The sequence below is a fragment of the Salvelinus fontinalis genome, chromosome 22 (genome assembly GCF_029448725.1).
Source record: "Salvelinus fontinalis isolate EN_2023a chromosome 22, ASM2944872v1, whole genome shotgun sequence".
NCBI classification, from domain to species: Eukaryota; Metazoa; Chordata; class Actinopteri; order Salmoniformes; family Salmonidae; genus Salvelinus; species Salvelinus fontinalis.
Genome location: NC_074686.1, coordinates 21,341,224 through 21,368,602, shown reverse-complemented (window position 1 = coordinate 21,368,602; position 27,379 = coordinate 21,341,224). Strand labels below are relative to the sequence as shown.

The 27,379-nt window shown below is 43.0% G+C and overlaps 1 protein-coding gene across 3 annotated transcripts in view; it reads right to left on the bottom strand.

Annotated features, from left to right (window-relative positions):
• Window positions 1–19,791, bottom strand: part of LOC129820022 (AT-rich interactive domain-containing protein 1A-like) — a 112,196-nt gene extending 92,405 nt beyond the window's left edge. For 2 of the 3 annotated variants that reach the window (XM_055876816.1, XM_055876818.1), the window contains exon 1: window positions 18,570–19,791. In XM_055876816.1, the coding sequence (XP_055732791.1) occupies window positions 18,570–19,463 (894 nt within the window). In that variant the 5' untranslated portion in view covers window positions 19,464–19,791. The remainder of the gene's footprint in view (window positions 1–18,569) is intronic. The other variant, XM_055876817.1, reaches the window with a different exon arrangement.
• Between the last annotated feature and the right edge of the window lie 7,588 nt (window positions 19,792–27,379).

The following is a 27,379-nucleotide window of genomic DNA, read 5'->3' as shown; positions in this document are numbered from 1 at the left end:
TGCACTGATCAATAATATAAACACAACATGTAAAGTGTTGGTCCCTTGCTTCATGAGCTAAAATAAAAAGATCCCAGAAATGTTCCATACGCACAAAAATATTATTTATTTCAAATTTTGGCAACAAATTTATTAACATCCCTGTTAGTGAGCATTTTATCCTTTGTCAAGATATGCCACACCTGTCCGGTGGATGGATTATCAAGAAACTGATTAAACAGCATGATTGTTACACAGATGCACATTGTGATGGGGACAATAAAAGGCCACTCTGAAATGTGCAGTTTTGTCACACAGCACAATGCCAGTCTCAAGTTGAGGGAGCAAGCAATTGGTATGCTGACCCTATTCCCTCAACCCTTGATCTCCTTACGTGATTCGTTTGCATCACATGCATGTGACCAATATGTCCTGACCTATAGCATATCATAATCACATCAATACATTGGTTATAACAAACTCAGAACACCGTAACGCTCATCTGCATCCATTATGCTGTCATGTGACAAACTTGAAACGGGGGAATGTTTACTGGTTGTTCAGGAGGTAAAGGGGAAGTCCGATGTGACAAATAAACTTAACAAGTTGTGGAAAATACTGGAGATGAAGAAAAGGAAGGTAAGGCTCAAACACTGAGAGCATTTTATGTGACTAACAAGCTGATGTTAGATTACAATGTATTTTTTACAGTTTGGAACAATGTAAACAACACTAAATAAATGACAAAACTGCTGTTCTTATTAAAGAAGCAATGACACTGGCCTTCTTTAGACTAGTTGAGTATCTGGAGCATCAGCATTTGTGGGTTCGATTACAGGCTCAAAATGGCCAGAAACAAGAATTGTTTTGCACAAATGTGTTTACATTTGTTATTGAGCATTTCTCCTTTGCCAAGATAATCCATCCACCTGACAGGTGTGGCAAGAAGCGTATGAAACAGCATGATCATTACACAGGTGCACCTTGTGCTGGGGACAATAAAAGGCCACTCTAAAATGTGCCGTTTTGCAACACAATGCCACAGATGTCTCAAATTTTGAGGGAGCATGCAATTGGCATGCTGACTGCAGGAATGTCCACCAGAGCTCTTGCACAAATCAGACAGCTCTCTTGCACACAAAGGAAAAATGTTTTTTTTGCTACTGCTCAACTCAAGAAATCTCAGTCGACCAACAGCCTATCGACCAAACAATCGACCAGTTGACTAAATGAGGTCAGCCCTACACCAGACACATTAAGGTCGGTATTTCAACATGAGTTTGCAGAAGCATGACTTTTCCACATTGTAGCCTGCAATCTGAGTTCAGTTCTAAACTGACTGGTGAGCATGACAGTAAAAAGATAGCAGTTGAACACATAGGTTTATGAGCCAACCACAAGATAAGAAGCCAGACACCCTCCCTCCCTCCTCTGTCTCTCTCTACCACACACTGTTCTCTTTCTGTCCACTCATCTAATCAATCACTGGAGGAAACTCCTCCCTCCCTCTGCCCTTTTTTCCCCTCTTTCCCACAAATAAATAAATAAATGAAATTAGCACATGGCTAATCTGCATAGAGGAAAGCCAGAGCACTCCTGGCAGAGAAGGTTGAGCAGTTGGGCCTGGGAGGATGGTGGAAGGGACTGATGATACTGGTGCGTCCCTTCTCGCCCAGTGTCTGTGTGTCGCAGTGGACTCAAACAGATGGGCTGGGGGCAGACAATAAACAAGTCCTGCTAATTTAATCCGCCACGTGGCCTAGGATCTACACAGACTATTGTTCTGTTGTAAAGCCCTCCACACATGCACAGTGTGGCTCTAGCACTCGGGGCCTCCCTTATACGGGCTGTCACTGTCACTTAGGCCCTATGACTTGCTGGTCTGTTTTGCGTATGTCAAACATGGATGTTAAGCCATTTAGTACAGCTACTTCAAACCAACTCTAAGAAACAACTTTTAAACCTCCTGAACAGGCCTAATCCAGTGAGTGTTCCCACATGCTAAGGAAAAAGGACTACTCTCTGCTTTCTGAGCAGGATGTATGAAGAGGAGCAAGAACACCCATAACAACACGTTCTATACCAGTCAGTCTTCATCCCTGTTCCCCTGACTATCACAGGCCCATAGCAAAAGCTGGTGAAACACTGTTAAAAAACTAACACAACAGCTAAAACAAAAATGCCTATTAACAGTCAATTACCCGTTGGTCTGGTGAGCCAAATAGTCACCTGTCTGAGCGGGTTTGCAACCATCCATACCTGTTAAAGAGCTAATGTAAACAAAACAAATGTACAGGGGAAGTCAGAAGTTTACATACACTTAGGTTGGAGTCATTAAAACTTGTTTTTCAACCACTCCACAAATTTCTTGTTAACACTATAGTTTTGGCAAGTCGGTTCGGACATCTACTTTGTGCATGACAAGTACATTTTCCAACAATTGTTTACAGACATTATTTCACTTATAATTCACTGTATCACAATTCCAGTGGGTCAGAAGTTTACATACATTAAGTTGACTGTGCCTTTCAACAGCTTGGAAAATTCCAGAAAATGATGTCATGGCTTTAGAAGCTTCTGACAGGCTAATTGACATCATTTGAGGTGTACCTGTGGATATATTTCAAGGCCTACCTTCAAACTCAGTGCCTCTTTGCTTGACATCATGGGAAAATCAAAAGAAATCAGCCAAGACCTCAGAAAAAAAATTGTAGACCTCCACAAGTCTGGTTCATCCTTGGGAGCAATTTCCAAACGCCTGAAGGTACCATGTTCATCTGTACAAACAATAGTGCGCAAGTATAAACAACATGAGACCACGCAGTCATCATACCGCTCAGGAAGGAGACGCGTTCTGTCTCCTAGAGATGAACTTACTTTGGTGCGAAAAGTGCAAATCAATCCCAGAACAACAGCAAAGGACCTTGTGAAGATGCTGGAGGAATAAGGTACAAAAGTATCTATATCCACAGTAAAACGAGTCCTATATCAACATAACCTGAAAGGCCGCTCAGCAAGGAAGAAGTCACTGCTCCAAAACCGCCATTAAAAAAGCCAAACTACGGTTTGCAACTACACATGGGGACAAAGGTCGTACTTTTTGGAGAAATGTCCTCTGGTCTGAAGAAACAAAAAGGGAACTGTTTGGCCATAATGACCATCGTTATGTTTGGAGGAAAAGGGGGACGCTTGCAAGCTGAAGAACACCATCCCAACCGTGAAGCACATTGGTGGCAGCATCATGTTGTGGGGGTGCTGTGCTGCAGGAGGGACTAGTGCACTTCACAAAATAGATGGCATCATGAGGGAAGAAAATGTTGTGGATATATTGAAGCAACATCTCCAGACATCAGTCAGGAAGATAAAGCTTGTTCGCAAATGGGTCCTCCAAATGGACGATGACCCCAAGCATACTTCCAAAGTTGTGGCAAAATGGCTTAAGGACAACAAAGTCAAGGTATTGGAGTGGCCGTCACAAAGCCCTGACCTCAATCCCATAGAAAATGTGTGGTCAGAACTGAAAAAGTGTGTGTGAGCAAGGAGGCCTACAAACCTGACTCAGTTACACCAGCTCTGTCAGAAGGAATGGGCCAAAATTCACCCAACTTATTGTGGGAAGCTTGTGGAAGGCTACCCGCAACATTTGACCCAAGTTAAACAATTTAAAGGCAATGCTACCAAATACTAATTGAGTGTATGTAAACTTCTGACCCACTGGGAATGTGATGAAAGAAATAAAAGCTGAAATAAATCATTCTCTCTACTATTATTCTGACATTTCACATTCATATAACAAAGTGGTGATCATAACTGACCTAAGACAGGGAATTTTTACTCTGAATGAATGTCAGGAATTGTGAAAAACTGAGTTTAAATGCATTTGGCTAAGGTGTTCAACTACGACTTCAACTGTATACAAGTTAAACCCATGCCCGCCACTCTTACAACCACATTGGTTAGGACTCTAAACTGACCGCTAGAAGACTGGAATAAAACAAGAAAATTACCTCCTCTCCTGCTTACGCCCCCCATCGCCTGGGGAGGGAGTGAGGACTGATGTACCACACTACTACAGCAGTACACACCCAGATGTTCCTCCAGCTGTTCGCAAAAAGTCTAAAGATATACAGGACAAAAAGATTAAACACAGGAGCTCACACACACATGGATTAAAAACGCTTCAGTTTAACCCGTTGGAAGCTAACGGGATGAAAAAAGGTTCACCTTTAGTTTTGAGCCTAAAACCTACATAAAAGATGAGGCTGTTATGAGAATTATTCTCTTCCCTGTGAGCTGATCTTGTCCAGAGGGGCCAGGTCAATTTCGCCTTCGGGCTGGTAGCTTTCACTTGGCACAGCCCGTTGGGCCACAGGACAAGTCACCTGAATGTTGAACTCTACTATAAGACTAGATAGGCTACTCTTTTTTCAAATGGAGTATTTTCCCAATATTGTCTGTAAAGAACTGTCTGGCCTAGGTTGAGAGAAGAACACAAAGCTGTAGCCTTCATACACAATATTACAGATTAAATATATCTACTCAGCAAACAAAATGTATTCTCCCATTTGACAGAACAATTCTTTTTTTCAGGCTTTTTCTTCTTCTATATGCAGTATAATATCAGGTCAGAGACAGGAGACTGAACAGGACCCTCCACTGCAGAACATTAACTTTACTAGGGTAGGGGGCAGCATTGGGAATTTGGGATGAAAAGCGTGCCCAAATTAAACTGCCTGCTACTCAGCAATAAAAGCTAGAATATGCATATAATTAGTAGATTTGGATAGAAACACTCTGAAGTTTCTAAAACTGTTTGAATGATGTCTGTGAGTAAAACAGAACTCATATGGCAGGCAAAAACCCGAGAAAAAATCTAACCAGGAAGTGGGAAATCTGAGGTTTGTAGTTTTTCAACTCTTTGCCTATCCAATACACAGTGTCTATGGGGTCAAATTGCACTTCCTAAGGCTTCCACAAGATGTCAACAGTCTTTAGAACCTTGTTTGATGCTTCTACTGTTAAGTGGGGGCGAATGAGAGGGGAATGATTCAGAGGTCTGCCAGAGAGCCACGAGCTCAGTCTCGCGCGTTCACGTGAGAGTGAGCTCTGTTCCCTTGCAATTCTACAGACAAAGGAATTCTCCGGTTGGAACATTATGGAAGATTTATGATAACATCCTAAAGATTGATTCTATACTTCGTTTGACATGTTTCTACGGACTGTAATATAACTTTTTTGACTTTTCGTCCGTACTTTCCGCTGGACTTGCACGCGCGTCGTGAGTTTAGATTGTGTACTGAACGCGCAAACAACAAGGAGGAATTTGGACATAAATGATGGACGTTATCGAACAAAAACATTTATTGTGGAACTGGGATTCCTGGGAGTGCATTCTGATGAAGATCATCAAAGGTGGGTGAATATTTATAATACTATTTCTGATTTCTGTTGACTCCACAGCATGAAATCTGACACAGCGGTTGCATTAAGGAGAAGTGGATCTAAAATTCCATGCATAACAGTTGTATCTTTTATCAATGTTTATTATGAGTATTTCTGTAAATTGATGTGGCTCTCTGCAAAATCACCGGATGTTTTGGAACTACTGAACATAACACGCCAATGTATAATGAGATTATTTGATATAAATATGAACTTTACCGAACAAACCATACATGTATTGTGTAACATGAAGTCCTATGAGTGTCATCTGATGAAGATCATCAAAGGTTAGTGATTCATTTTATCTCTATTTCTGCTTTTTGTGACTCCTCTCTTTGGCTGGAAAAATGGCTGTGTTTTTCTGTGACTTGGCTCTGACCTAACATAATCGTTTGGTTTGCTTTCGTCGTAAAGCCTTTTTGGAATCGGACACTGTGGCTGGATTTACAACAAGTGTAGCTTTAAAATGGTGTAAAATACATGTATGTTTGAGGAATTTTAATTATGGTATTTCTGTTGTTTTGAATTTGGCGCCCTGCAGTTTCACTGGCTGTTGATGAGTTGGGACACTACCGTCCCACATACCCTAGTGAGGTTAACCTGTGACCCTCAGACCAGACCCATCTTCTAGCCAGGTCCCTCATATCCTGAAGAGAGGCCAGGGCTGCTGGTGGTTGGACTCAATGGAGTACAACCCTAGAATAACTCAGATTTTTGATTGGCCAATCATCAATATCCTGTCTTGCTCAAATTTCATTAGCCACGCTGTTTTCACCAACCCAGAACTTAAGACATTTGCAGCTAATACAGAATTATGTTGGTTTAAAGGTACTGTCATGGATAAATAGGCTATGTGGCCCATTAGGCTAGCTTCCATTTTAGCCAGTAGAATGGGCCTGTTTTATGCATCAGCCAAAGAGATAAGACAATCCCATGACGCCCCAGCAACAGGTCACATGATGTCCTCGGGTGTTTATACAAGACTAACCACAAGCCACGATGACCTCAGTGGTCTGGATGACCCCGTACGATAATACGTTTGTCACTCAGTCAATACACTACCATTTACATGCCAGAAATACCCAGCTGAACCAAGCCAGCGGGGCCAAGCCAGGCAGGCAGGAACAGAGGGTGCTTAAGGATCTGTCTGGGTCACGCGCCTAACCCACTAACACACAGTCAGACAACACCTGACTGACTGACGCCATTCACCCTAGTCTCAACTGACTCAAGTAGTGGTAGTTGGTCGCCGTTATAGGTAAGCACGCCTCAGAGGGGGAGTAGAACCGTTGGACTGGTGAATTTGCACATCCAGCACTCCAATGGAACGAAGCAACAACAGCAACACACACACACATTTCGCTAAGCAACAGTTAGGCCTGAGACATGCAAATTCTGGGGTCGTGGAGAGGTTGATGCATGGCGGGAGACATCAACGCTGCAGCATGCCACACCTACACCTGGTCTACATGGTGGTGGAGCCTGAGGCCCAAGGAGAAACAATACTAAACAGGTTTCAGAGCAGTAGAACCAAATGAGAGTCAGTAACTGTACATATTTCACTTTAACTTGAGAAATACACATTTGGGTTTGCTCAAACCTCATCAACGATGGTATTCCCCAAAATGCATTGCAAGGAGACTCTGCAACGACCGCTTTCCCATCCCTCATGAAGCCAATGGCATTTTAGCACAGAGAGCGAGCCTGAGCAGAGCTGTGTATGAAAAGCTGTGAGGTACAGTAACAAAATGTCCCCACCCCCCACAATCAACAGCTGAACCGCCCTTCCCCACTCAGCAGTCAAACATTTACAGGTTAACCTGCTTCTCTATAAAAAAACATTTACAGGTTAACCTGCTTCTCTATAAAACACACATTTACAGGTTAACCTGCTTCTCTATAAAACACACATTTAAAGGTTAACCTGCTCCTCTATAAAACACACATTATACATCACGTAAATTAAGTCTGCAGCCACGCTAGCATATAACTGTGCTAATCTAGTGCTTTTTAAAGATAAACCACCTAAATGTGTAAATAAATGAATTACCCTTACACTCCAACCGTGGAGTCAAGCAACAGCCTAAGTTTGACATTTTGCCCAAACATGGGGAGACGAGAAGAATGACAGAATTGAATAGGTTTGCAGTTTTGTTTTTTTAAATGTGTGTAGTCCTAAATAAATGCTAGCCTTTGTTTTTAAGCTGCACATGGATCTCCAGTCTATCTTGTAGGCTTCACCTAGTGGTAGACCACTAGCATGGCCCCAATCCCACACCACTGCCCGGCTGGTAAAAGTAAAAGAAGGAGAGAATGGGTAAAGGGTAAGAGTGGCCTGATTAGGGCAGGAAAAAGTGGTGGACACAACGTGTGGAATGAGAGAATACTGACTGTAGGGTAAGAGGGGGACAAAATACGAGAGAGGAACTGTAGCCCGTATGCACCACCTCCTAGACTGTTGGCGGAAGGCGGAAAACCACTAGGCTGTCTGTCTGACTGAAGAGAAGAGACGGATGACTGGTGGCACGTGGAGCACTGAGCCGGTCACAGAGAGAAGATCCTCCTGAGGCATCCGCCACGCTGGAACACACAGCCAAGCGCGCGCGCACGCACACACGCACACACACACACACACACAGCTGTCACAGGCAGCCAAAGATCATTCACAAAAACATTCCCACGGGGATCAGCCACACACTTTCTCCCCCTCTCACACACAGGATCAGCCACCCTCTCACACACAGGATCAGCCACACACTTTCTCCCCCTCACACACACAGGATCAGCCACACACTTTTTCCCCCTCACACACACAGCATCAGCCACACACTTTCTCCCCCTCTCACACACAGGATCAGCCACACACTTTCTCCCCCTCACACACACAGGATCAGCCACACACTTTCTCCCCCTCACACACAGGATCAGCCACACACTTTCTCCCCCTCTCACACACAGGATCAGCCACACACTTTCTCCCCCTCTCACACACAGGATCAGCCACCCTCTCACACACAGGATCAGCCACACACTTTCTCCCCCTCACACACACACAGGATCAGCCACACACTTTCTCCCCCTCACACACACAGGATCAGCCACACACTTTCTCCCCCTCTCACACACAGGATCAGCCACACACTTTCTCCCCCTCACACACACAGGATCAGCCACACACGTTCTCCCCCTCACACGCACAGGATCAGCCACACACTTTCTCTCCTCACACACACAGGATCAGCCACACACTTTCTCCCCCTCACACACACAGGATCAGCCCGTCACACAGGGCACACACAAACGAGGCAGCGCTCTGTCCTGGCCGTTTGGCGTGTGGATAATCATTAGTCAGCACTGCAGGCAGACAGGATAGAATCATTGAGTGCACAGCCACAATATAGTAGAGCACACCTCACAGTTCCCACCACCTCACTGGCTATAGCAGTGTTTCTCGACCCTGGTCCTCTCAAGTACCTCCAAACAGTACATCTCGGTTGCAGAGATTGACAACATTTCACCCTAAAAATCAGTAATCATGTTCCTATCAATATTTACCTATTCCACAAACTGGTAAAGCCATCACCCGTCAGTATGGGCAGACTAGTTTTAGTCCGGTCAAACTCAAACTAGACTTTGGTCCACCACATCAAGGTTCCCTCGGTCAAACTTCAGTACCACAGACAGACACACGAACGCAACCTTGGTCTAGCTGAATGTGTGGCACAACTACCATATGTCCATGTTGGTCGCTTCAAATTATCCAGGGTTTGTGTTGTCACAAAAATAAAATGGCCACAAACTTTATTGGACACCAACCAGATGTGATTTTAGCCTGGTGTGTGTTGTTCTCTCACAGAAAAGGGTCTGTCTGTCTGCGGTCAACTAGACAGGCATTAGGCTCGACAGCTCTCATCTTCATATATGCCTCAAAGAAAATGAGCTCCTCCAACCGACCTTCATCAAGCAAATGGGTTTCTTCAGCAATCAATCAATTTACCCTTTTAAAAGCAACATTTGTCATAAAGTGCCCTGCCGTAATCGGGACTACAACCCAAAAGAGCAAGCAAAACTCTTTTCCATTCACTCTAAGACCCAGAGTCTCAGCACCAGCCCCCTAACAACCTGGGCATCGTTTAGGGAAGTAGACAGTGATGACCTCTGTCCATAGATCTGTACAACCACATCAACTCCAAAAACAGAAACGCATTGTCAGTAACAGTGACATTGTAGCCTAGGCAGGCACAGCTAATTAATGAGAAGGCTGAGGAGAGGCAATGGCATTTATATTCCGACGTAACAACTGTACGAGCACGAGTATGTGAACAGCCCAATTCAAGAATAACATATGTCGATCACACAATGGATTTTAACAACATAACAGGATTTAACACAAGGCTCTCAGAGGGGATTGCCACTGGAAACGGCATAATAGTTTGTTTCTTCGACTCTCCAGCAGCTCCACATGCAGAGCTGTGGCTGAATGCATCACAAATTGCAGTCCTGGGTTTTAAATTGTCCACTACACAGCTTGCCTTCAGGAGAATGAACAGGAGTCTGCAAACACCTGAGAGAACTTGATTGAGAGAAGGAATGAAAGTGTCTTTAAGACAGGTATTCCCAGTGGCATCATACAAGTCTCTTGGGGAGAATAATAAAACAGAGGAAAGAACAGTCCACCAACTGCTGAAAAATGTAGCAGTCATAGTCAACTAATTCAGTGGTTCCCAACCAGCGGTACTAGGACCCCAGGGGGTACCTAGCCTATCCACAGGGGGTACTTGAGAAGACTCGTGAGACCATAGGCCTACTGTTAAAATGCACGAGGGGGTACTTCAGGGGTACACCGGAAAGAGCAAAATTCTATTGGTGATACAGTAAGCGAAAAAGGTTGGGAACAACTGAGCTAACCAATAACAACTTGTTTAAAATGCTTTAAAAAAAATGTTTAACCCTAACCTTGAATATCATGTGAACAACACGTGCAAATGACATAATTGCCAAGAAACGGAAATCAACACATTCCATCTAAACTTCAATGGATAGAAATGACAAATAGGCCTGGCTATTCAATATTCAGGAGGTTAACTCTACACCTAGCCTACATGTGGTTAATAACGTTCTAAAACCGGAAGTCTGTTGACACGATTACACACAGTGTAGCATCACGTGAAAGTAATCATAGTAACTTGGCTGACACCTTGGCTGCTGTAAACACTACAACTTCTACAGCCATTCAGATCCTCTCACACAACACCAGTCAGATTCTATTACAGGACACTACACAACCTGAAACTATGTAGAACCACACAACACCAGTCAGATTCTATTACAGGACACTACACAACCTGAAACTATGTAGAACCACACAACACCAGTCAGATTCTATTACAGGACACTACACAACCTGAAACTATGTAGAATCACACAACACCAGTCAGATTCTATTACAGGGCACTACACAACCTGAAACTATGTAGAACCACACAACACCAGTCAGATTCTATTACAGGGCACTACACAACCTGAAACTATGTAGAATCACACAACACCAGTCAGATTCTATTACAGGGCACTACACAACCTGAAACTATGTAGAATCACACAACACCAGTCAGATTCTATTACAGGGCACTACACAACCTGAAACTATGTAGAATCACACAACACCAGTCAGATTCTATTACAGGGCACTACACAACCTGAAACTATGTAGAACCACACAACACCAGTCAGATTCTATTACAGGGCACTACACAACCTGAAACTATGTAGAACCACACAACACCAGTCAGATTCTATTACAGGGCACTACACAACCTGAAACTATGTAGAACCACACAACACCAGTCAGATTCTATTACAGGGCACTACACAACCTGAAACTATGTAGAATCACACAACACCAGTCAGATTCTATTACAGGGCACTACACAACCTGAAACTATGTAGAATCACACAACACCAGTCAGATTCTATTACAGGGCACTACACAACCTGAAACTATGTAGAATCACACAACACCAGTCAGATTCTATTACAGGGCACTACACAACCTGAAACTATGTAGAACCACACAACACCAGTCAGATTCTATTACAGGGCACTACACAACCTGAAACTATGTAGAATCACACAACACCAGTCAGATTCTATTACAGGGCACTACACAACCTGAAACTATGTAGAATCACACAACACCAGTCAGATTCTATTACAGGGCACTACACAACCTGAAACTATGTAGAATCACACGACACCAGTCAGATTCTATTACAGGGCACTACACAACCTGAAACTATGTAGAACCACACAACACCAGTCAGATTATATTACAGGGCACTACACAACCTGAAACTATGTAGAATCACACAACACCAGTCAGATTCTATTACAGGGCACTACACAACCTGAAACTATGTAGAATCACACAACACCAGTCAGATTCTATTACAGGGCACTACACAACCTGAAACTATGTAGAACCACACAACACCAGTCAGATTCTATTACAGGGCACTACACAACCTGAAACTATGTAGAATCACACAACACCAGTCAGATTCTATTACAGGGCACTACACAACCTGAAACTATGTAGAATCACACAACACCAGTCAGATTCTATTACAGGGCACTACACAACCTGAAACTATGTAGAATCACACAACACCAGTCAGATTCTATTACAGGGCACTACACAACCTGAAACTATGTAGAACCACACAACACCAGTCAGATTCTATTACAGGGCACTACACAACCTGAAACTATGTAGAATCACACAACACCAGTCAGATTCTATTACAGGGCACTACACAACCTGAAACTATGTAGAACCACACAACACCAGTCAGATTCTATTACAGGGCACTACACAACCTGAAACTATGTAGAACCACACAACACCAGTCAGATTCTATTACAGGGCACTACACAACCTGAAACTATGTAGAATCACACAACACCAGTCAGATTCTATTACAGGGCACTACACAACCTGAAACTATGTAGAATCACACAACACCAGTCAGATTCTATTACAGGGCACTACACAACCTGAAACTATGTAGAATCACACAACACCAGTCAGATTCTATTACAGGGCACTACACAACCTGAAACTATGTAGAACCACACAACACCAGTCAGATTCTATTACAGGGCACTACACAACCTGAAACTATGTAGAATCACACAACACGAGTCAGATTCTATTACAGGGCACTACACAACCTGAAACTATGTAGAATCACACAACACCAGTCAGATTCTATTACAGGGTACTACACAACCTGAAACTATGTAGAACCACACAACACCAGTCAGATTCTATTACAGGGCACTACACAACCTGAAACTATGTAGAATCACACAACACCAGTCAGATTCTATTACAGGGTACTACACAACCTGAAACTATGTAGAACCACACAACACCAGTCAGATTCTATTACAGGGCACTACACAACCTGAAACTATGTAGAATCACACAACACCAGTCAGATTCTATTACAGGGCACTACACAACCTGAAACTATGTAGAATCACACAACACCAGTCAGATTCTATTACAGGGTACTACACAACCTGAAACTATGTAGAACCACACAACACCAGTCAGATTCTATTACAGGGCACTACACAACCTGAAACTATGTAGAATCACACAACACCAGTCAGATTCTATTACAGGGCACTACACAACCTGAAACTATATTTGTGTTGTCACAAAAATAAAATGGCCACAAACTTTATTGGACACCAACCAGATGTGATTTTAGCCTGGTGTGTGTTGTTCTCTCACAGAAAAGGGTCTGTCTGTCTGCGGTCAACTAGACAGGCATTAGGCTAGACAGCTCTCATCTTCATATATGCCTCAAAGAAAATGAGCTCCTCCAACCGACCTTCATCAAGCAAATTTGTTTCTTCAGCAATCAATCAATTTGCCCTTTTAAAAGCAACATTTGTCACAAAGTGCCCTGCCGTAATCGGGACTACAACCCAAAAGAGCAAGCAAAACTCTTTTCCACTCACTCTAAGACCCAGAGTCTCAGCACCAGCCCCCTAACAACCTGGGCATCGTTTAGGGAAGTAGACAGTGATGACCTCTGTCCATAGATCTGTACAACCACATCAACTCCAAAAACAGAAACGCATTGTCAGTAACAGTGACATTGTAGCCTAGGCAGGCACAGCTAATTAATGAGAAGGCTGAGGAGAGGCAATGGCATTTATATTCCGACGTAACAACTGTACGAGCACGAGTATGTGAACAGCCCAATTCAAGAATAACATATGTCGATCACACAATGGATTTTAACAACATAACAGGATTTAACACAAGGCTCTCAGAGGGGATTGCCACTGGAAACGGCATAATAGTTTGTTTCTTCGACTCTCCAGCAGCTCCACATGCAGAGCTGTGGCTGAATGCATCACAAATTGCAGTCCTGGGTTTTAAATTGTCCACTACACAGCTTGCCTTCAGGAGAATGAACAGGAGTCTGCAAACACCTGAGAGAACTTGATTGAGAGAAGGAATGAAAGTGTCTTTAAGACAGGTATTCCCAGTGGCATCATACAGGTCTCTTGGGGAGAATAATAAAACAGAGGAAAGAACAGTCCACCAACTGCTGAAAAATGTAGCAGTCATAGTCAACTAATTCAGTGGTTCCCAACCAGCGGTACTAGGACCCCAGGGGGTACCTAGCCTATCCACAGGGGGTACTTGAGAAGACTCGTGAGACCATAGGCCTACTGTTAAAATGCACGAGGGGGTACTTCAGGGGTACACCGGGCAGAGCAAAATTCTATTGGTGATACAGTAAGCGAAAAAGGTTGGGAACAACTGAGCTAACCAATAACAACTTGTTTAAAATGCTTTAAAAAAAATGTTTAACCCTAACCTTGAATATCATGTGAACAACACGTGCAAATGACATAATTGCCAAGAAACGGAAATCAACACATTCCATCTAAACTTCAATGGATAGAAATGACAAATAGGCCTGGCTATTCAATATTCAGGAGGTTAACTCTACACCTAGCCTACATGTGGTTAATAACGTTCTAAAACCGGAAGTCTGTTGACACGATTACACACAGTGTAGCATCACGTGAAAGTAATCATAGTAACTTGGCTGACACCTTGGCTGCTTGTAAACACTACAACTTCTACAGCCATTCAGATCCTCTCACACAACACCAGTCAGATTCTATTACAGGACACTACACAACCTGAAACTATGTAGAACCACACAACACCAGTCAGATTCTATTACAGGACACTACACAACCTGAAACTATGTAGAACCACACAACACCAGTCAGATTCTATTACAGGACACTACACAACCTGAAACTATGTAGAATCACACAACACCAGTCAGATTCTATTACAGGGCACTACACAACCTGAAACTATGTAGAACCACACAACACCAGTCAGATTCTATTACAGGGCACTACACAACCTGAAACTATGTAGAATCACACAACACCAGTCAGATTCTATTACAGGGCACTACACAACCTGAAACTATGTAGAATCACACAACACCAGTCAGATTCTATTACAGGGCACTACACAACCTGAAACTATGTAGAGTCACACAACACCAGTCAGATTCTATTACGGGGCACTACACAACCTGAAACTATGTAGAACCACACAACACCAGTCAGATTCTATTACAGGGCACTACACAACCTGAAACTATGTAGAACCACACAACACCAGTCAGATTCTATTACAGGGCACTACACAACCTGAAACTATGTAGAACCACACAACACCAGTCAGATTCTATTACAGGGCACTACACAACCTGAAACTATGTAGAATCACACAACACCAGTCAGATTCTATTACAGGGCACTACACAACCTGAAACTATGTAGAACCACACAACACCAGTCAGATTCTATTACAGGGCACTACACAACCTGAAACTATGTAGAACCACACAACACCAGTCAGATTCTATTACAGGGCACTACACAACCTGAAACTATGTAGAACCACACACAACACCAGTCAGATTCTATTACAGGGCACTACACAACCTGAAACTATGTAGAATCACACAACACCAGTCAGATTCTATTACAGGGCACTACACAACCTGAAACTATGTAGAACCACACAACACCAGTCAGATTCTATTACAGGGCACTACACAACCTGAAACTATGTAGAACCACACAACACCAGTCAGATTCTATTACAGGGCACTACACAACCTGAAACTATGTAGAACCACACAACACCAGTCAGATTCTATTACAGGGCACTACACAACCTGAAACTATGTAGAATCACACAACACCAGTCAGATTCTATTACAGGGCACTACACAACCTGAAACTATGTAGAACCACACAGATTCTATTACAGGGTACTACACAACCTGAAACTATGTAGAACCACACAACACCAGTCAGATTCTATTACAGGGTACTACACAACCTGAAACTATGTAGAATCACACAACACCAGTCAGATTCTATTACAGGGCACTACACAACCTGAAACTATGTAGAACCACACAACACCAGTCAGATTCTATTACAGGGCACTACACAACCTGAAACTATGTAGAATCACACAACACCAGTCAGATTCTATTACAAGGCACTACACAACCTGAAACTATGTAGAATCACACAACACCAGTCAGATTCTATTACAGGGTACTACACAACCTGAAACTATGTAGAACCACACAACACCAGTCAGATTCTATTACAGGGCACTAAACAACTTGAAACTATGTAGAACCACACAACACCAGTCAGATTCTATTACAGGGCACTACACAACCTGAAACTATGTAGAACCACACAACACCAGTCAGATTCTATTACAGGGCACTACACAACCTGAAACTATGTAGAACCACACAACACCAGTCAGATTCTATTACAGGGCACTACACAACCTGAAACTATGTAGAACCACTCAACACCAGTCAGATTCTATTACAGGGCACTACACAACCTGAAACTATGTAGAATCACACAACACCAGTCAGATTCTATTACAGGGCACTACACAACCTGAAACTATGTAGAACCACACAACACAAGTCAGATTCTATTACAGGGTACTACACAACCTGAAACTATGTAGAACCACACAACACCAGTCAGATTCTATTACAGGGTACTACACAACCTGAAACTATGTAGAACCACACAACACCAGTCAGATTCTATTACAGGGCACTACACAACCTGAAACTATGTAGAACCACACAACACCAGTCAGATTCTATTACAGGGCACTACACAACCTGAAACTATGTAGAACCACACAACACCAGTCAGATTCTATTACAGGGTACTACACAACCTGAAACTATGTAGAACCACACAACACCAGTCAGATTCTATTACAGGGTACTACACAACCTGAAACTATGTAGAACCACACAACACCAGTCAGATTCTATTACAGGGCACTACACAACCTGAAACTATGTAGAACCACACAACACCAGTCAGATTCTATTACAGGGCACTACACAACCTGAAACTATGTAGAACCACACAACACCAGTCAGATTCTATTACAGGGTACTACACAACCTGAAACTATGTAGAACCACACAACACCAGTCAGATTCTATTACATGGCACTACACAACCTGAAACTATGTAGAATCACACAACACCAGTCAGATTCTCCAACAGAACTCCAGTCTCTCCTCTTAGTGCTGATCCTAGATCAGCTAGGAGCACTATTCTAGCATTGGGGAAACAGTCACACCTACTCCCTCTGCTGTTCCAGAGTCAGCACCAGAGCTCTGCCACATCTCCAATCTGTCTGTGGAGCTGTACATGCATGTAGAAGTAGAAACACAGTATTTTTGCATGTAGTCTACGGCTCAGATTTTACCTAGATTTACGCTAAACAAACACAACTAATGTATTATTTGAGTGTCAGGCAATACAGTTATCATGCAAATTACTAGAGGAACTTACACAGCATCATGTGTTCAATGAAACCATCCAGAAAGCATATTTTGCAGTGTTGTGTAATTTCGCATGCATGCACACAAAAAATAACATGTAGGCTGCTGCATGCTGACCACAATACAAATCAATATTTTGTTTGCATTTCATTCAGGATAAATGTCATGCAACATAATCCGTTAAACAGGCTAAAGTACGTGAATAACATTAGTAATGTCATGTTGACATTGCCAGGGCTGATGTGGCTGATTTCTGCAGCGCTATAATGCAATTATAAATGACCAGGAGCAGTGGATGGGGAGCCAATCAGATCTCAGCCAGCATGTCGACCTAAGACCAACTGTCTCCTGGCTTTGACAGAAGGATTTTACCTCCATAATTCAAATCTCCAAGCAAACAAAACCGATTTCACTCAAATCACTGGCGTGTTTACTGGCGATACATAGACAACTCAGGGATGCATGGGCAAAATATAACGTCTATCGTTAGCTACAATGTAACAATCGGAAGATAAACGTTACAACCTAACAACTCGCGGGAAAATATTGCAGCTGAAGGATAGTCATTTGCTACATTTACAAACATCGACCACAGTCACTTTCAATGACAGTCACTTTCAATGACAGAAGTGTACTTTTTATACATATAAAATCCGCTCTACTTGCTTATAACAAATCGTTCCAATATAATCGCACGTCATCTGCTCCATTTACATCTTTCTATTTATAATTGGTGTTAAAGCTTACAACAAACTTAGGGTGTACATGGAGTGGATATAGCACAAAAATACATTTTAGCAGGGATTCGTTAGCGACATGGCTAGCTGGGGGAAATAACCTTAATTGTGCTTTATACAGACGAAGTTGAAGAAGTACAAGTTCTGATAAGCAAAGAAGAAAAACACCTTTAGCCCCATTTCTCCTCACACTCGTGTCCCCTTTGCCCCGAACCAAGCAAAATCTTTACTAGCTCAGTGAGTTTGGTATTTTAGCACAGACATAGCTTGTTTCTCTGTTTAAATGCTCTTATATTAGGTGGCGTAGGGAGAAAACACAGAGGCAGCCATTTTAGAGAGCTAGATACTGTTATCTACTTTGGCAATGGCTGGTCCACCACAACACAGAGCGGTCTGTAACTTGCTCAATGTGCACCAGTACTGAGAGAAAGTTTACCTGGTTTCTGTTCAGAGGTTGTCCCGTGTTCGATGGGCTCATAGGCGGCTGGTGGCTCCTTTGTTGCCAACCCGGATGACCCCCACCATATTGACTGCTGGCCATATCTGCTGCTCCCTTGCTAGCCCCTTCCTGGTTACTATAGTCTCCTTGTGGATAGTTCTGGTAGCTCCTCGTAGAGCTTGGAGACGTTAGGAGCTGATTTAATGTCGGGGTAGACGTGGGCTGTGTGTTTCCCATGTTATACCTCTGATTATTGTACGAGGCAGCCATGGCTGTAGTTCCGCCTGCTGGCTGTTGCTTGACTGGCTGACCCCCAGCCGCCGGGGGCTGGTTATTACGCGGGGAATTCATGGCGTATCCTTGGCCCTGATAAGAAGTCCGGTTCGGGAAGGGGCTGTAGTTGTTAAATTGGTTGGAGAAGCCGTGGTCGTGTGAGTTGGGCGGGTATGGGTCCATCATGTTGCCTGACTGCACTGCCGGCCCCGCTGCAGCTGCCATGCCAGGGCTTTGTTGTCCGCCATGTTGATGAAAAGGGCCCCGGCTGTAGTGCTGGTTGTACTCGTAAGGAGGTGGAGGGAATGAGCCCTGGTGGTGATGGCCCATCCCGGGGTGGTTATTCCCCTCCGGTCCCCCCGTATCATTTTGGTTGTTATTATTCACCCTGGACGAGTTCCCGTTCTTCATGTCAGGCTCCCCTCCTCCTACATTTCCAGCATCGGCCCCGTCCTGCAGATCCTTCTGGCCCGGAGATCCGTTGTCAGATCCAGGTTCCTTATTTTCATGTTGTTTCTCTCCCGGTACCGACTCCTCCAGTGGGTCCCGATCCGGCTTTTTAAGTTCGGATGGCGGGCTAGTGTTGAGAGTGGCGACGCTAGCGACCTGCGCGGCCATGATATCCCTCTCTGCCTCTCTCACAGCGAGTCACTCACAATCGAGCTCCCTGAATAGCATTAAACATAAATACAATTATTTATAACAATGTACCCGTGTCCCAGATCATCCCCCCTACCTCCGGACCGAATCCGGCATCCACTCCCGTCTCCGATTCGACTGGAAAGTTACTGGAAGAATATAAATAAGAATCTAGGGAATAAAATTACCCGACAGAAAATGTGGGGAGGCTTCTGTTACAGAACGAGAGTATCAGCAAGACACCGACCAAACCAGCACGAGGCTCCGCGAGACACAGCCATTTTGCTGAGGCGTTCAGACGAACGCAAAACACGGAGCAGAGTTTACCAGTAGGTAGGAGGCGACTAGGATACGACAAGCAGGGATGGATAAAGGATGTATTTGGTTTAAATTAATTTGAAGGAGTTATAGAACTAGAGACTAGCAGAAGATGATAAATAATGTGACTTGGAAATGTAACATGATTCATAACATTCAACATTGCTTCTGTTTTGTGGACAAACACAGAATCTTTAAAGCATTAGTTATTTTAATTGGAGGCAATATATTTGTCTCAAAGCTTCATTCTACGATTATGAAAATGAGAACTTTATTACAAATCTGCATAGTTATAATGCATTTCGTTTTTCATTTTATACAGAGTAGACACACACATGAAGATATTACTGAGATACTTTGTATAATTCTACACACAATAGAAGTACATGTTTATAACTGCGTCTTATCATACAGTAACAGAGTATTAAGATTGTGAGTGACTCCTTCCGTGTGCCAGGAGAGAATGAGAGAACTAGCAGAAGCAGAGGGCTTGATCTGTAGAGAGGAAAGCATGAAATTACTGTGTGTGCGTGTGCGTGCGCGTGCGTGTGTGTGTGTGAGAGAGAGAGAGAGAGAGAGAGAGAGAGAGAGAGAGAGAGAGAGAGAGAGAGAGAGAGAGAGAGAGAGAGAGAGAGAGAGAGAAAATGAAGAAGGATGGGGGATGGACTGAGCCAGTCACAGAGCAGGAAGTGAAGATAAAAAAAAAGAGAAATGCAGAGTGAGAGAGAGAAAAAAAACAGTGTAGGCCACTGAAAAACCCTACATAGAATGGTATATTTAAATCAAAATTAACCATTCAAATCTGTGTCTGGTTTCCTAGCCTATAGGATAAATCAAGAGGAGATTTTGAGAAAGTATAATGTAAATAATCAAATGAGAACAGCCACACTCTCCTCTTCGCCACTCTGCTCTCTCTCTCTCTCTCTCTCTCTTTCTCTCTCTCTCCCCACCCCCTCTTCTCATTCTCTCCGCCTGCCTGCCCCGTGTTCTCTCCTAGCAGCAGCAGCCTCTCTCTGCTTGCAAAAGCAGCAGAACTTTGCTATCAGCACATGGGGGATGGGCAGCACAGCACACAGCTCAGCACAGCCCTTTTCTCCTCTACAATGCAGGGCTTTCTGGCGATGAGCTACAGCAGCCAGGCCTATACTACTAGCATGGGAAAGGGATCCCCTTAGTTGAAATGTTGTTTATTATTTTTTCTCTGAAATGTGCATTAAGGGAGGAAGGCCAGACAGGCTGTAAAATAAGAGAGGGAGGGAAGGAGGTGTGGGGGTCAGCAGCCTGCCTGACTATATTGGCTAGGGAGGGAGGAGTGTTGCTGTGTGCTGCTTGTAGTCTGTTACACATGGGTTTAAATATATTGTCTGCACACTTCTTTATAGACTTTAATAGATAGTATAGTCAACAACAGTCCAGGAAAATATGGCTCAAGTGCCTTTGTCTTACATGGATTCCACAAACCGCTATATTCATTTGTTGCATTATGAATGATTTATAAGGTAGAAGGATATTTACGTTTAGTTTGGCTTATTTTGAGCTAAATATACTATAGCAGAATAAAAACATATATATTATAAGGTGTTTGTTGGTAGTCATAATACAATACAGAGTCTTCATAAAGTCATCTATTTATTTGTTGCACCATTCGAGCATGAAAAGATTCACTCCAAATACCCACTCAACTCTCATGAGACAGACACTCTGCTTTGGATGGAACTTTGAACGACTACAACCATCCTCTGGGCTTCATAATCTCAAGTCATCAACCACTCAAAATAACACCGGTTGAATCAGGTGCTTTGAAGACATTATGAAGTGTTATGAAGACTACTTAGATTGGGCTCCTTAGACAGTCACATCTGTCCCATGATGGTGATTTAGGAGTGTTTACTCTGTACCCCACCGTGTAGCTGACCATGATGCATCACCCCCAGCCTGGTGGCCTGGGTCCCTCCACCATCACCACGGATACACATGGACACATGCCAGGGGATTACAGCCAGGAACTACTTTTTATTTTGATGTCAAGTATTGATTGGAGGCCTATCTGATAAAACAACAGACAAACAATGTGTCAGGGAACAGCATTACGTAAAACATGTGGAGTAAACATTAAGTCGATGGGATAAACATAATGCTATAACAAGAAAGATTTTGAAAACATATGTTGGAATGAATGATATGAGATCATTTTTTGTTTAGTCGTGCAATTGACAGCAAGAGGACCCGCAGTCAGCATTGCCTCAGCATCACAGGCCTCTGCTAGGAGAGTATAGAGAGGAAGAAGCACATTGCTGGAGAATGCTCTGCTCTGGCGTCCACTAACTACTGGTACAACCCCTGACCGTGATCCAACATCATTCCAACCACATACACCAGACTGAACTGTAAATGATACATACCCAAAATTCATCTTCATGAAATGAAATCCAAATTCTTATGGCTTTTTTATGAGCTTAAAACCCACACCAATCTGAGTGCAACATCGCTGGCCAATAAAATTCTGCAGTTCCTTCCAAAGAGTAAATTATTTAACAAAGTTCACCCAGAGGCCTTGTTGAGCCATTCATATTTTTTTCTCAGTCTGTGTCATTAAGTTTAATGTATTTATAGATATAGAGACTTTTTTGTATAGTACATTTTTTTCTCTCTTTTTTTGACCCAGGCGTGCAATGGTAAAAGTGTCAGTCTTGATGAAGTTAATTGATGATGATCATTGAGAATTTTTTTTAATCCCCAGGGATCTAGTCTGGGAATGGAGCCATTCGATTGCCAAGCCAACCCAATAATGTGGAGTGGAATTTCCTAACAAGACTGGAGTTGACTTTGGAATAACTGGGAGACACACAAACACACACACACACTTGCATTCATTACTTAAAAAGCAGCCCACTACTTCAGCCTGACAAATATACACACTCCCCCACAAACACACAGAGAGAGAGAGAGAGAGAGAGAGCTTAGATTCATTCAACAACATGCTGTCATAGACGCACATGCTCACAGTAAATGTCAGGGACACTCCCACACAAAGGCCTGCCACACAGGCTTTCTCACACGTGCACAAACACACAGACTCAAACACACACACACATAAAGTGCAGTTGGGCTGTGTCCAGTTGGTTGCCAGGCAGCAGTAGAACACCTAGTCTGGAGTGTGCAGAGGAAGGAGGGAAGTACCAACTTGAGAACTGTCCAATGGCTGTCCAGCTCACGCCCTGTAGGGTAATGTACAGTGTCTTCAGAAAGTATTCACAAACCTTTACTTTTTACACATGCTGTGTTACAGCCTGAAGTTACATTTTAATTAAATTCAGTTTTTGTGTCACTGGAATACACACAATACCCACATTTTTCTAAATGAATTAAAAATAAAAAGCTGAAATGTCTTGAGTCAATAAGTATTCAACCTGTTGTTATGACAATCCAAAATAAGTTCAGGAGTAAAAATATGCTTAACAAGTCACATAATAAGTTGCATGGAGTCACTGTCACGACTTCCACCGAAGTTGGTCCCTCTCCTTGTTCGTGCGGTGTCACGATCGTTATAAGGAGTGGACCAAGATGCAGCGTGGGATGTTTCCAACCTTTATTTTAGAAGAGAAACTTAAAGCACAAAAACAATAAAGCGAATAATTGAACCGTGACGCTACATGCAGTGCAGAAAGCAACTACACACATACAATGGGGAAATGGCTACCTAAATATGATCCCCAATCAGAGACAATGATAAACAGCTGCCTCTGATTGGGAACCACACCAGGTCAACATAGATATACAATTCCCCTAGATAACCCACCCTAAATCACACCCCGACCCAACCAACATAGAGAATAAACAGCTCTCTATGGTCAGGGCGTGACAGGCGGCGTTCGGGGGTCGATGTCACCGGTCTTCTAGCCATCGCCGCTCCACCTTTCATTTTCCAATTGTTTTGTCTTGTTATCCTGCACACCTAGTTTACGTCTCCTCATACTGACTATGTGTATTTAGCCCTCTGTTCCCTCCATGTCTGTGTGGGGTATTGTTTATTGTCGAGATTGGCACGCTTCTGGCTTGTTAGGGCCAGGTTTTATGTATACCTGTGTTTTATGGCAGCCAGTACTTTGTACTTTGGTTGTGGTACTGTGCTGCCTTATTCGTTTTGGGCATTTGGTATTGGTGACGCTGTTGCGTTCTGGTCTTACTGTTTTCCTCAGTAAAGTACTTCGTGTTCCCTCATCTCTGCTTCCCTGCGCATAACTTCTATGCACCAGCTACACCCACTGTTGACAGTCACTCTGTGTGCAATAATAGTGTTTAACAGGTTTTTTTATGGCTACCTCATCTCTGTACCTCTGTACCTCATTACAATTATCTGTAAGGTCCCTTAGTCGAGCAGTGAATTTCAAACACATATTCAACCCCACGACCAGAGAGGTTTTCCAATGTCTCGCAAAGAAGGGCTCCTATTGGTAAAAAAAAGCAGACATTGAATATCCCTTTGAGCATGGTGAAGTTATTAATTACACTTTGGATGGTGTATCAATACACTCAGTCACTACAAAGATACAGGTGTCCTTCCTTACTCAGTTGCCGGAGAGGAAGGAAACATGCATCCTGTTTGCAATAAAGCACTAAAGTAAAACTACAAAAAATGTGGCAAAGAAATTCACTTTCTGTCTTGAATACAACGTGTTATGTTTGGGGCAAATCCAACACATCATTGAGTACCACTCTTCATATGTTCAAGCATGATGATGGCTGCATCATGTTATGGGTATACTTGTCATCGGTAAGAACTAAGGAGTTTTTTAGGATAAAAATAAACAGAATAGAGTTAAGCCCAGGCAAAATCCTAGAGGAAAACCTGGTTCAGTCTGCTTTTTAACAGACACTGTTAGACAAATGTATTTCAGCTCAACAGGACAATAACCTGAAACACAAGGCCAAAATACACCGGAGTTGCTTACCAAGATAACATTCAATGTTCCTGAGTGGTTTAGTTACAGTTTTGACTTAAATCCACTTGTAAATCTATGGCAAGACTTGAAAATGGCTGTCTAGAATGACTGTCTCATCAGAATTTAAAAAATAAAAGTGTGCAAAGCTCTTAGAGACGCACCCAGAAAGGCTCACAGGTGTAATTGTTGCCAAAGATGATTCTAACATATATACTTATGCAAATAAAATATTTCTGCATTTCACTTTCAATACATTTGCAAAAAAGTTGAAAAACATGTTTTCACTGTCGTTATGGGGCAGTGTGTGTAAATGCGTGATAGAAAACAAATCTATTTCATCCATTTTGAATGCAGGCTGTAACACAGTAAAACGTGGAATAGACCAAGGGGTTTGAATACTTTCTGAAGGCTCAGACTTGTATACATGTATACCCACATCAAATACTTAATCGGTTAAAAATAGGAATGCAATGCATCATGATATTAGAAACAGGTTATTATCAATGATGTCATCTCTTGGTCAATATTTTCAATCCCAGTTATCCTAATAACTCACACCTAGAAGAGTTTGCTATCACCCTCCAACACACCAGCAGCTAATAACTCACACCTAGATAAGTTGGCTATCACCCTCCAACACACCAGCAGCTAATAACTCACACCTAGATAAGTTGGCTATCACCCTCCAACACACCAGCAGCTAATAACTCACACCTAGATAAGTTGGCTATCACCCTCCAACACACCAGCAGCTAATAACTCACACCTAGAAGAGTTTGCTATCACCCTCCAACACACCAGCAGCTAATAACTCACACCTAGAAGAGTTTGCTATCACCCTCCAACACACCAGCAGCTAATAACTCACACCTAGAAGAGTTTGCTATCACCCTCCAACACACCAGCAGCTAATAACTCACACCTAGAAGAGTTTGCTATCACCCTCCAACACACCAGCAGCTAATAACTCACACCTAGAAGAGTTTGCTATCACCCTCCAACACACCAGCAGCTAATAACTCACACCTAGAAGAGTTTGCTATCACCCTCCAACACACCAGCAGCTAATAACTCACACCTAGAAGAGTTTGCTATCACCCTCCAACACACCAGCAGCTAATAACTCACACCTAGAAGAGTTTGCTATCACCCTCCAACACACCAGCAGCTTTTATCACCAGATACTAAGTAGGCAGATATTAGTATGAGGTTGCTGGTATTCTGTATACAGTCAGAGATGGAATCCTCTCAGCTCCTAATGTGAAAATAGGCTACAGATTTAGGATCTTAATTTGATATAGTTTAATACAGCATGAACATAATCCTGCAGCAACAGGAAATGGGAATTATTATGTAGATTACAATTCATTAATATTTTTTGTAGGGGTTGATACATTTTATGTTAGGGCAAATCAAGTCGGAAATTTCTAAGTGGAAATTGCAAACTTTAGAAGTCTTTTTAAGCCTTGAATTAACTCCACAATAGAAGTTTGTATTTCCTGCCGTGCAGGACAATTCTCATCAAATTAAGATCCTACACACACACACACACACACACACACACACACACACACACACACACACACACACACACACACACACACACACACACACACACACACACACACACACACACACACACACACACACACACACACACAATCCCTGACAGGCTTTCACAACAATGCTAATAGGACATTCTTAAAAATCCCTGTATATATTGTATGTAAACTGCAGTCGAACAGGTTGGAACACAGACCAGCATGCATGCATACACACACACACCTCTCTAAACATTCCATTTCTCTCACAGTGTGAGAGAGTGCGAGCGAGAGAGCGGGAAGGAAGGGTACCCCCGTTCTAAACAAAGCACAGAGCACGGCAGCAAGGTTAAGAGGGCTCACAAAACATGCTGTCCTCCTCACAAGGACAGAGAAGTGCTCCAGACAGTCTTTCAACAGGGATTAGAAAAGAGAAAGAGAGAGAATGGAGAGAATGGAGAGAATGGTCTCTGTAGTGGTAGGAACTCATCATTATCCTCACACTGAGAACTGCTCCTTAGTAGGTCATAGAGCACACCATGCTCATTCCTCTGGTTGCACACACACACACACACACACACACACACACACACACACACACACACACACACACACACACACCGTGCAGCTTGTACCTCTGGTGACAAAACAGTCACAGTTGGTCCCTGGTAATCACACTGAGCACGCTGTCATCAGAAGGGGACTCAGCAGGGCCAAAATAAAGATGAGAGAAGGACCGATGGGCAGCACAGAGGAGTGTCAAATACGGAAAGAAAAAAAACAAAAAAAAACAACAGCGTCATCAAACAGAGACTGCAAGCAGCATTTATTTTGTTTGGCTCATGTAAAACAGACATGGCAGTCATTAGACTGCAAGGTTTCTATATGGTACACAGAGAGGAAAACGTTGAGTCAAATGGGTGGAGGCGCCAGGTCTGTAATCAATGGTAGGGGAAAAGGAGGGAGTTTGTTGTATAGAAGAAAGACCTGTCCATTGAGGGGATGACCGGCCAGTTGGACTGGTCAGGCTGGGCAGTATGAGAGATGTGATGCCAAGTTAGACAGTATTAGCACGGTGCAGATTGAATAACTG